The sequence below is a fragment of the Natator depressus genome, chromosome 1, assembly GCF_965152275.1.
Source record: "Natator depressus isolate rNatDep1 chromosome 1, rNatDep2.hap1, whole genome shotgun sequence".
NCBI lineage: Eukaryota > Metazoa > Chordata > Testudines > Cheloniidae > Natator > Natator depressus.
In genome coordinates, this window is record NC_134234.1 from 320,662,833 (window position 1) to 320,675,740 (window position 12,908).

Sequence of the window (12,908 nt, forward strand, 5' to 3'; positions counted from 1 at the left end):
TTTTCAGACAGAAGTGTGATTTTAAACTAACAGTCTCCCTTTAATGATCCACTTCAGATTCTGGAACAGAAAGGCCCTTCTACAATTAGCTATCAAATGGGAATTACAGAATGCCATACATCTTGCACCTGTATACCAGGAATAGAGGATCCAAGATTCTGATACAGTAGAACCTCAAATTTACAAACACCAGAGTTATGAACTGACCAGTCAACCACACATCTCATTTGGAACCAGAAGTACACAATCAAGCAGCAGCAGCAGAGACAAAAGAAATGAAAAAGCAAATACAGCTCAGTACTGTGTTAAATGTAAACTACTAAAAAATAAAGGGAAAGCAGCATTTTTCTTCTGCATAATCAAGTTCCAAAGCTGTATTTAGTGAATGTTCAGTTGTAAACTTTTGAAAGAACAACCATAACATTTTGTTCAGAGTTACAAACAACCTCCATTCCCAAGGTGTTCGTAACTCTGAGGTTTTAAGGTACTCAAAAGTTCTTCTACCTCCTTTTTCCTATATTTGCACATCACAAATTAATGCTGCTCAAAGCAATCATGTGCTTTTCTGGATATTACTGCTATTTGCAGTGGTAGCATTTGCCATTTATAGCACGGCATCTATTGACTCTGCCCACTAGGCCCCAGAACACCATTTGTACTGATGTTATCACAGCATTCCACTGAGCCAGTGCGATTTTTAAGTTGTGATGTTTTTAAAAGGAATATCAATGTGTGTCAATTTGTATGTGCTATGCAGTAGCTGTGTATTCCTAAGTTTTAGTCATGTTGGTTGTACACACGCATTTTCGTAATGTCCAGAGATAATAAAATACGAAAATATTTCAGCCTCAATCTAAAAGGCATTTTGGGTGAATGATTAATAGCAAGGCACTAGGCCAATGTACATGGCAGAAGGGCATTACTGGCATATGATGGCATATATCACACTGGGAGATGTGCAGGTGAACGAGCCCCGGATGGTGTGGCTGGTGTGTCCGGGGCTCGTTCACCTGCACATCTCCCAATGTGATATGTGCCATCATGTGCCAGCAATGCTCCTCTGCCATGTACATTCGCCAAACATTTAAATTGTTTTATTTAAATAAAACAACGTTATGTATTCTGGATTTTTTTCTTCAACAGCAAACATATAATATTTTAACAAAACAAGCATATGAATTTTAGTTAAACATTCAAATTTTTTAAAATCAGGTTTGTTTTTATTACAATTGTTTTTAACTAAAATAGTGAAATGAAATATATTTTTTTAAAAAACAAAAATTAAATCGACTATGTCAGCCAGGTCAACATGAGAAACTTAAAATATTGGCAAAAAGAACGAGGAGTACTTGTGGCACCTTAGAGACTAACAAATTTATTTGAGCATAAGCTTTCGTGGGTTAAAGCCCACTTCATCGGATGGATGCAGAGGAAAATACAGAAGGGAGAGATCACACACACACACACACACACACACACAACATGAAAAAATGGTTGTTGCCATACCCACTATAACGAGAGTGATCAGTTAAGGTGAGCTATTATCAGCAGGAGAAAAAAAACCTTTTGTAGTGATAATCAGGATGGCCCATTTCCAACAGTTGACAAGAAGGTGTGAGTAACAAAGGGAGAAAAAATAAGCATGGGGAAATAGCTTTACTTTGTGTAATGACCCATCCACTCCCAGTCTTTATTCAAGCCTAATTTAATGGTGCCCAGTTTGCAAATTAATTCTAATTCAGCAGTTTCTCATTGGAGTCTGTTTTTGAAGTTTTTTTGTTGCAATATTGCAACTTTTAGGTCTGTAATCGAGTGACCAGGGAGACTGAAGTGTTCTCCAACTGGTTTTTGAATGTTATAACTCTTGACATCTGATTTGTGTCCATTTATTCTTTTATGTAGAGACTGTCCAGTTTGGCCAATGTACATGGCAAAGGGGCATTGCTGGCACATGATGGCATATATCACACTGGGAGATGTGCAAGTGAACGAGCCTCTGATAGTGTGGCTGATGTGATCAAGGTGTCCCTTGAATGGATATGTGGACAGAGTTGACAACGGGCTTTGTTGCAAGGCTAGGTTCCTGAGTTAGTGTTTTTGTTGCGTGGTGTGTGGTTGCTGGGGAGTATTTGCTTCAGGTTGGGAGGCTGTCTGTAAGCAAGGACTGGCCTGTCTCCCAAGATCTGTGAGAGTGAGGGATCGTCCTTCAGGATAGGTTGTAGATCCTTGATGATGCGCTGGAGAGGTTTTAGTTGGGGGCTGAAGGTGACGGCTAGTGGTGTTCTGTTATTTTCTTTGTTGGGCCTGTCCTGTAGTGGGTGACTTCTGGCTCTGTCAATCTGTTTTTTCACTTCAGCAGGTGGGTATTGTAGTTTTAAGAATGTTTGATAGAGATCTTGTAGGTGTTTGTCTCTGTCTGAGGGGTTGGAGCAAATGCAGTTGTATCTTAGAGCTTGGCTGTAGACAATGGATTGTGTGATGCGGTCTGCATGAAAGCTGGAGGCACGTAGGTAAGTATAGCGGTCAGTAGGTTTCCAGTATAGGGTGGTGTTTATGTGACCATCGCTTCTTAGCACTGTAGCGTCCAGAAAGTGGATCTCTTGTGTGGACTGGTCCAGGCTGAGGTTGATGGTGGGATGGAAATTGTTGAAATCATGGTGGAATTCCTCAAGCATTTCTTTTCCATGGGTCCAGATGAAGATGTCATCACTGTAGCGCAAGTAGAGTAGGGGCGTTAGGGGACGAGAGCTGAGGAACCGTTGTTCTAAGTGAGCCATAAAAATGTTGGCATGCTGTGGGGCCATGCGGGTACCCATAGCATATTTTAACAAAACGAGCATATGAATTTTTGAATTTAGTTAAACATTCATGTTTTTTAAAATCAGGTTTATTTTTGTTAAAATTGTTTTTAACTAAAATAGTTAAATGAAATATATTTTTTAAAAAAACAAAAATTTAACAAAAACTGGTTAGTTTCTAAGATGCCACAAGGACTCCTCGTTTTTTTTATGATTACAGTAACTTACATGCTGTTTCCCTTTTAACCCAGCATTGCTAGCCAAATTAAGTGCAAGAACTCTAGACTCATCACTAACATTTACCTCAAATTCTAGTTCTATTTACTGTAAATATTAATATCATTAAGCACAGCAATCTAAGATGCAAACACACAAGTGAAAAGTACTTAATATTATTAATGCATGTTTATGAACACTTCACCTCCAATCATCAATAGGCTTTTTGCCTTATTGTTTTCCAAAATACAGTAGGAGTTTGGCACACTGTAGGACTTTGGCATACTGTAAAATACGTAAAGAGATTCAGAATTTCTCTGCTTTTTCATTCTTGATCATTTTCTCCTTTTACTTGTAATCTCTAGAATCCTCTGTGGTGCAGTGATAATGGGATGACTTGCATCCAATATGGGGGAAATAAATGTAAGTCTGCTGTCACATACACACAGCCCTGGCAGAGCTCCCCCTGGCTGGGCACTCACCAGGCTGTTGCATTTGGGGCCTACCTTGCTGGGTCATGTGTGCTTTTTAAGCTTCCTGAGTCTGAACAGAGTCACAGCACTAGCCCCTGGAGCACTCTCGGAGTTCAGATCCTCTATCTACCAGCCTCCCCCTCCCTCCCTCCTGAGAGCGGAAACTCTGTGGTCCAACTACCTAGGCCCTCAGATTCCCCAGTAGCTTACACACAACGTTTCCCATGTGTTCCACCTTGTGGGTACTCTGGGTTCACAGTTTAACTCTTCAGACACAAGAGAGCAAAAGCAAACACACCAATAGACTTCACAGGATTCTAAAGCAAGTTACTCTTTACTTAGCAGCACATGAAATACACAGGTATAGACAAAATAATAAACACACCTATATGCAAGTCCCTGCCTCAGTTTCCTCACTACTCTAGAGCATTCTTTGGGCTTTGGGAAGAGTCCCTTGAAAAGTCCAGGTTTCCCCTCCTGTAAATGACTGCTCTTCAGAATCATGGCATCTCTCTCTCACGCTGCTCCAGCTTAGCTTGCTTCCTTTCACCTTGGTCAGTCCTGCAGTTAAACAGGGCCCCCCTGCTATGAAAGCTTGCCCTTCTCTCCTGCCCAAAGCAATCTCTCTCTTGCTCTGAGAGTCCCTCAGGTTTGCATGTCTCACTTCCAACAGATGGTTTCTTTGTTCTGCTGCTAGGAATTTTTTATCTCCACTCCCCACAGAGAAGTTGAAGGGCCTAGCTTCTCCCAGGTTAGCCAGCCCACTGTCCCAAAATGTTTCCACCTGAACAGGTAATCACTTGAGGTCTAAAGACCAACCATTGTACCTGGTCTGATAGATACATACTATAGCCCCTCTCAGCAAATGGTGGATTCCCACATTCTCCGCCACTGAAAAAAATACACCTATGTCATAAAATCAACCAGAATTCATAAGTAGTACATAGACAGATTTCCAAACTCATCATGGCTGCTGTACAATTCACTTTGCAGAAGAAGGTGTTATGCAGTGAGTCCTGTATTTTATCCCTGAAGACTCCAGACATCTTTGTAATTTCAGTCTACATCCTATTTCATCTTAGATTTCATGCTTTCCTGCACTATGTAGCATAATTTGAATTACTGAATGAATAGATGTTTTGGATGTCTGACTAATGAGACATTATTGATGGAGCCACAGAACAATACAATGCTTTGCAATACAATGCTCATCTGGGATCATGGAGAAATGAGAAGCAGCATAGACACCAGACCCTGTATGGGTTAATAGGTATCTGCAGTATAGCTATATGCTTTTAGGGTCACTACTTGCAGCAGTGCCTAAAGTCTCAGAATTCACAAGGATTTGACTGTGTGCAGGGAGCTGGCTTAAGGAGGATGCTCACTGAGAGGCTTCATAGATTAGAGCGTGGTCATGTTTTTGTATGACAGACCTGAGGTTTGCCTTTGAGGCAGAGCACTGCTGGCTGACAGCTTTGTCAGGCATCCAGTCCACTGGGGTTTACAAAAACTAGGACAGCACACTGCTTTCTGCAAAACCAACAGGGACAGGTCCTGAAAACAGGGACTTGCCTAGTTTTCAAGGACAAATTGTTATTCTGTTTAGTTATAAAAACTAATATTGTGTTGTTCATTCACATAAATGCACAGTGGAGTGTAAACAGAGGGAACCAGCGAGTGCGGAGTTTCTTTAGAAGGGTGGTACAAGAGTCAGTAATTTAAAAAAAAAAAAAGACTTGCTAAAACTTTCCTAACAAAGAAATATATTTTCTCTGTAATATATTTGGTACATACAAGATACTTAGTGGTGTGGTGTAACATAAAGGTTAGTACTGGCACTTGTTTGTTCATTGCCACTCAGAAATAGCACAGTCAACCATGCTTATGCCACCAATATCTTTCTACTACATTATCAAGTATTCCATAAACATAAGTATATACATACATACACATACAGCAGATGACCCTGATAGCACTGCCTATTAGTAAGGTTACTGACACTTCCCATTGTAAGACCCTATTTTCAGTTGCTTATAACTTTGCTAACCTTTAGGGCTAAAATTTTCCATGCTAGATATCTGCCTCAGGCTGAATTTTTTCTGGAAAATTTCAGCGAAGACAACTCAGTTTTTTCTAAGAGCCAGGCCAAAGAATAATATGTTTTGATCATGTTAAACAAATCTGATAACCATTTATTTGAAAACCTCTACCACCCTCATGCTTTGCAACAGGGACTTAAAATTTGGCAAGGTGGTAGCCATTGTGTCAGGGGTATGCCTTTTGCTATCCCTGTGAAAATCTACCCAAATTTGACTAAGTTATAAGCCTTTGGGGGAGAGGGAATCACAATTCACACCTGCTCAGAGACTTGCTAGAGATTCAGAGTTTAATTCACCAAAGATTCCACAGATGTTGAGCATGATCCAGCCTAGGAATGAGCAGGATGTCCTGTGCAATTGCAGTTCCCAGCTGCTCCAAGCCATTGCATGTCCAGGCACCAGAATTGAGAGTAGGGATCTTTTCTTTCCTGTTCTCTCAGTATTCCCCAGGACCACTGACATCAACTCCATGGGTGCTTGGGGGCTCAAGCACCCACGGAAAAAAAAATAGGGGGTACTCAGCACCCACCAGCCAAAGCTGTTTGGCAGGGCCACCGATCAGCTGTTCATCGGCTGGCAGGAGGCACTTGGGGGAGGATGGAGAGCAGTGAGGGGCAGGCAGACAAGGGCCTCGGGGGAGGAGGCAGAGCAGGGGCGGGAAGAGACAGAGCAAGGGCGTGGCCTCGGAAGATGGGGCAGAGTGGGGGTGGGAAGTGGCTGAACAACAGTGGGGCCTTGTGGAAGGGGCGGAGTGGGGGCATGGCCACAGGGTGGAGCAGGAGTTGAGCACCCACCCGGAAAAATAAAAGTCAGCGCCTGTGTCCATGACAACATCCAGGCAGTTGCCTTAAGGTTTGTACAGGCAGGGCTTAGCCCAATGGAGTCCTACCCTGGCCTGAATGGAGCCTGTAGATATCACCATAATTATTTAAGTTAAAAATATAAGTTTACACCAGTATTCTGTAACTACTTTGGGAACTGAAACTGTTTATTTAAAAATAATTCATTTCAACAGATTAGGTGGCTCAGTAAGTTGGTAATAGGCTACTGCGCTTTTCACCTCTAGGTCACCCGTTCAAATTTAGTTCACCGTTGACAATGACTGAAAGACATTACTTTCTGATGTTTGTTCAATGGCCTTCAGGAAATGAGCTTTAACAAGCATTAAATTCAATTAAACTATATACAGAAATACATATTTCACCATTTGTATGTATTAGCATTTTCCTAGATTTATGGTTTACTCTAACAAAATTCAGAAATCTTTCTACATGGTTCTCAATTTGATAATTAAATATCATTATGATTATCTACATAAAGATTGTTGTTTTGTTTACACTACCCACTTGATTATACTGACTCATGCCTACTAATATAACAATTAGGTTATATCTGCATAACAGACCTGAAGCAATTTTTGCAACCAAATTGCTCTGTTTTGAAGTTTTAATAAACACGAAATACCTCCTTAACCACTTCTAGAAGCTAAACAAAAAGGTGACATAATTCAGTGCTTTATGATGTCAGTTTTACAAACAGTAATATCGTAAAGGAAACAGAATATCACATTTGAGTTTCAGGCATCCCATTTTCAACACTGACCTGAAAACTAATTAAATGCCTTTATTATTATAGTTCTCAGACTTTTCACGTGTGTAAATGTTCAGAAATATAGTCAAAAGAGAAAACCTGAAACAGATTTTAATTTTACTGATTTAGAACTAATTTATCACACTGTGCCACACAAGGTGACTTGGCAATACTAATATTTGGACTTGTTCAAGATTTATACCAAGTTTTGTCTGAAACTCAGAATTCCCAGATAAAACAGTGCAATAGCATCTCTAGGAACACAATGCATTTTAAAAAATAATTTAGAATGGATAAAGCAATCAGAACAGAAAGGAGTGTCCTTCATATGACATTGTAAGGTACAGTACAAATGTTTAACTTGCACAGTGTTTTATTTTGTTATTGTTTGGACATAGAGGGTGGACATAACTAAAACATATAAATGTATTTTATAGTTCACATTTGCAGGGACAGTGTTCATAGCAACATATGCAAATAAGAGATATGCAGATGCAAAGTCAGCCTTGAAAGAAAAATATCCAAATTGAAGAATTTTTCCTGTTCAAATACCTCAGTAAATTATCCCAAAGGACTACATAATATTGAGTGGTATATATAACTCATGTAAATTGCGTTACTAAGAAAGCAACAACAGTGGCTCTAGAAATATCTGTAGAAAATCACATTAAGGTTGGGTTGAATATGAACTTTCGCTATAGCTGTAAGTAAATATTTAACAACTGCTGCTATAAATTATGCAAGTCATTTTCCACCAAAATAAGGTTCATAATGGCATTGGCACTTCAGAACAATTCAGAGAGAATAAAAATGGTAAACATTTGTAAAAGCCAACAACATTTACTGAAGAATTTAAACTTTTCAACAGGCACATCATAACACATGATTTACTATGCATTTCAGTCTAAATAATCTGAGCAACGTATTAAAATAAAGACTCAACTATCCCTTAAACGTGGACATAATTCTTTCTAATGTTACTGGGATTTACTCATATGCATTGATGGGAATTATATTTATATAGATATTTACTATAAAATCTAAAAATAATTTGCAAAGCAGCCAGTGTGCTCAGAAAGCAATTCTTCAAATATACTAAAGTTACGAGAATTCAGTTTAATGTTTTTATTACTTATTTTTTAAAGAAATCACATATACCTCAGATCCATTCAAAATAAAGGTACCTATGGCAAAAGCTGATCTACAACTTGCAAGGTAGGGCCCTTAAATTTCATTATTTTCAGTAACTAAGAAGGCTGGTCTAATGGACAGGGTACTGGACTTGGACTCAGGAGACCTGAATTCAGCTCCTGGATCAGCCACAGACTTATGTCTGACAGTGGGCAAATCTATCCTATTTCTCACTTCACCATTTATAACATGGGACCGCGCTTTCCTACCTCACAAGAGGCGCTGCGAGGGAAAAATTAATTGACTGTGAGGTGTTCAAATTTAATAATTTTATTAAGATGACATTGAAGTAAAAAGAAAACGGTACAGAGTTTAAGCATAGAAGTTTCTGGTTATCAGGGAATAAGGTACAGATTATCAAGGCGTGCAAAATTCGGTTTAGGAACAGGTGGCGTCAGGAATACATAATCTGCAATCTCCCCGATTGGGGGTAATACTACTATTAATGAGAGTCACATAAGTACCTAGATAGTTAGAAACATTTATTCAAAACAAGAAGTGGGGGACAATGGCAATTACGCGTTCTCAACACTGAAACAATGTTCAGTTTGAATTCCCAAATGAAAAAAGGAACGTTGTCAACTTGACATTTACTTGATTTTTTTTTTTAAAGCAGAACTTTCAGGTGTTACACCTACTCGAGTCCCCTGCAATTTTTGTCATTTTGCGATCAAATGTTCTTAGTTGTTTAAATATGTTTCTCCCCTCCTTCCTGTATGAAAGCCCCACACAAATAGGGGAAACAGACTAACTATACAAATAGTGATGCAAAAGGCAAAGGAAACAAACTGAAACAGACTGTTTCCTAATCATTTCTAGCATTAATAATCGAAGGTGCTACTTACAGAAGTGTAAAATATTCAAAAATAACTGATTTTAAGTTTATATTTAAGACCATAGAACAGTTATTAAACTACAAATCCCTCTATGCATCCACTAGATACATGTGTAGATACATGTGTGCTATTTTGAAGGTACAGACATCTATGCTAAAAGTAAAACCTTCACAAAAAAAAGTTACACATAACCAGCCACTAACCATTTATTAGAATCCATTAATCCCTACCTAGTGGTTCCCAATATATTTACATCCTGTGATCCCAAAACATTCATTGCTCCAGGCTTGGAATACTGATACAGATTATAAACCTTAGTACAAACTAGGCTTTAAAAAGACTCCAAAATATCATATATGCTTTGTTTTACAAAAATATTTTTACACATAATTAGTTAGTTAAATAATTCCTGGTTAGTCTCTTTTTTATGCAAAACTATTTACAATGACATTCTTCCTCTAAGACCACAAAACACTGAACATAAATAAAATGTTTTTATTGTTGTAGTGGATATCCACTACAATTCTTAGAAAGCTTCTTAAAATATCCTATAAATATTTACATGTGTAACACATAATAAATTCAAGCTACAATAAGTTTACCACCATAAATATAACATACAAGCAGTCCACTTTCCATGGATTAAACTAACAGACTTTTTAACATAGTAAGAGCCAGGTTTGACAGTCATGTTCAATACGAAGAAATGAAGACATTTTAATTTTTCCCCATTATTATTCTGTCTCAGCTTGCAGATAGATACATTAACGGTTTTAGGATTTTTGCTCACCTCATAGATGACATAATGGTTTCAGCAGAGTTCAAAACTATTACATAAATCTACAGTACCCACTCAATCACTACAAATTCTTATAAATTACAAACCCTATTTATGTAGGGGCAAAGATTACAAGGATGTTGAATATCTTAATGTGCAGCATAACTTTCCAATTTAGATGTAAATATTATTTAAGCTAATTTATTTTTTCCACCTCCTTAAATATCTGAATTTCAATGATAAAATGCATATAAAAACATTTCATTTATTGACAAAGCTAGCACAGCTCAGCTGGTAAACAGCAAGCTTTTGGATACGGTTATGCAAATACACCTTGAACTTGACCTGGAAGAACCAAAACTTCAATGAACTAATGAGGTTCTTCACAAAACTGTCAATGATATCAAAGATATGTTTATGTTGTTTCCCTGTCCCCCACCCTCCTCAAATCACCACCATCAATCTACCCTTTAGTTAGCTAGTTCACAGTATATAGTCTGGTTTCAGAGTAGCAGCCATATTAGTCTGTATTCGCAAAAAGAAAAGGAGTACCTGTGGCACCTTAGAGACTAACCAGTTTATTTGAGTATAAGCTTTCGTGAGCATCCGATGAAGTGAGCTTTAGCTCACGAAAGCTTATGCTCAAATAAATTGGTCAGTCGCTAAGGTGCCACAAGTACTCCTTTTCTTTTTTAGTATATAGTCTGAGTGCTCTGCACCTTTTCAGAGACAGCTGCAGTTTGTCCCCTTGATAGATGTTTTGTCTCCTAATAAACTCTGTCAGCTACACAAAGAGAATGTTTAACTGTGGGCGGATAGGTATTAGCCTGTAGTGAAATGAAGTATTGGAACCATTCTCTGCTGTCCTCACAGCTATGCTTACTCCTTGGGCCTTCCTACTATGCAGGTAGTTTGAACGTAACTATTAAAAGGAAATAAGATTTTAACCTCTGGTTGTCTACCTTATGGAACACCCAAGAGCACATCTAAGTAAAATGCTTAATTAACTCAAGTGTATTTGTACAGCAACATGTCCTTGAGCACTGAAGCACTGAAAGCACCAAAAGACTGACTATATCTTGCTGCCTATTCATAAGACAGAAATAGCAATATACTATTTGATTAACAATAAAATACAGATTTTGCCTTCCAATACTCCTACTACAAAGAAGAGATCATTAGTCCCTCTTTAAATGACATGTTTTCTCTTAGGCATAATGCAGGCCTATACACAATAAACAACATAAATATAAAATCTGGTGCAATGCTACACTTACATACACCATGCAGCATATCTGGTGGCTGGGAGACACCCATGTTATTAAAGTTCAGTTCGACAAACAGAAAGTACGCTAACCTTCAGTTGTCTGTCATTTTGTTTAAATACAGAAGGGGTGGAACTTGCCAATAGCAGTAACTTGACAGGATGCTTCTTTCTGTTCATTCTCCAGCCTTCTCGCCAGAAGACTCCCTACAACTTGCCTGTCCAGTTTCCTTTTTGAGCCAATCTTTTAAGAAAATTGATTTTTTCGTAGTCTTTAACATGGTACCGTTCAACAGCAATAAATAATACAATTGTGACCATGTTCAGTATTTGCAGCCCCAGAAAGTGCCAGGAATACAACGAGGCTAAAGCAGGAAGGGACAGATAGGGCACCTGCCACAACAACTTTATGTGCTTTGACAAACAAAAGAAAAAACTTAGAGTACATCATGTCCCGGTTCATAAACTATGATTTCAAATGCAGTCCTGCTGCACCAGTGAGCTGGGATTCACTTAGTGTACCGTCTCTCTCTCTCCACTCACACATACACATCATCACCCGTAGCACACATGGCTCAAGGCACACTAACAGTTGTGTCCTGAACCCTTTCCCTTGCTCTGCCCATCACTCATCCTCACAACCAGCAAGGGAGAAGTGCGCAAGGACGCTGGGCTTCATTCCCCCGCCCCACACCCCTCTTCAGGAGAAGGGGACCTGCATCTAGAAGCCAAACAAGCTGAGCAACACATAGCCCTGTGAAACCAGAACTACTGGCACCCCCAGGCCGGAGAGTGGGGGCGGGCGGGGGCCCCTGGTCACTCCTCAAACACCACCTCCTCCCGGAGACCGCCGCCAGCCCCGCTTCCGCACACCCCAGGCTGGGGGCCGGACACAGGCAGCCCTCCCGCTCCCCTCCGGCGTATCGAGAGGACTCAGCCCTTCCCCGCCTCACCTAGTCTCGGGGGGGCGCCCGGCTCTCCCCCGACCGCGGAGCTACCAGGGACCTCGCCCTTACCGGCGAATTGCTCCTCCTCGTCCCCGCTCTCCGAGTCGCTCTGCACGGGCTCCTCGGCGAAGCTGACCCCTCTGGCGGGGGCCCTGCGGGGCGGCAGGCTGCCCCTCTCATGGCCCGGCGCGGGGGAGCCCCCTCCGGCGCCGCTCTCCGCCGCCTCCGCCTTGAGGCGCCCGAAGTACTGGAGGGCGAACTCCAGCAGGTCCCCGGGCTGGCTCCGCAGCACCTCCACGGTGAAGCCCTGCAGCAGCTCCGTCAGCCCCGCCGGGATGGAGATGCTCATGCCGGGGCCGGCCGGGGCGAGGCGGCGGGAACGGGGGCCGGGGCGAGGCGGCGGGGAACTGCAGCGGCTGCAGGCCGGAGCAGGTGGGAGCCGCAGGGGTCCGAGCCCGCCCTGGCCGCCGAGGGTGCCGGGAGCGGCTCTCTGGGAGCCCGGGCGACGGCGGCGGCTGCTCTCGGTTCGCCCGCTCGGCGCGGCGGCGGCCCCGGCGGTGACGGTACCATCCCCGCCCCCGCCTCCGCCTCCTCCCCAGCGCCGGGGGGGCCTCGCGCGCATGTGACCCGGGAAACCATGACAACCTCCCGCCAGGGACTGCGGAGCGCCGCGCCGCGTCGGCCGGGGCGGGCTGCGGGCTTCCCCAGGGTCCGGG

The 12,908-nt window shown here is 41.5% G+C and overlaps 1 protein-coding gene across 3 annotated transcripts in view; it reads right to left on the bottom strand.

Annotated features, from left to right (window-relative positions):
* The window catches only part of PRKAR2B (protein kinase cAMP-dependent type II regulatory subunit beta), a 153,213-nt gene extending 140,612 nt beyond the window's left edge, over window positions 1-12,601 (bottom strand). Inside the window, exon 1 of one of the 3 annotated variants that reach the window (XM_074942473.1) lies at window positions 12,199-12,601. In XM_074942473.1, the coding sequence (XP_074798574.1) occupies window positions 12,199-12,541 (343 nt within the window). In that variant the 5' untranslated portion in view covers window positions 12,542-12,601. The remainder of the gene's footprint in view (window positions 1-12,198) is intronic. The other 2 variants (XM_074942474.1, XM_074942472.1) reach the window with 2 other exon arrangements.
* Window positions 12,602-12,908: the final 307 nt, after the last annotated feature.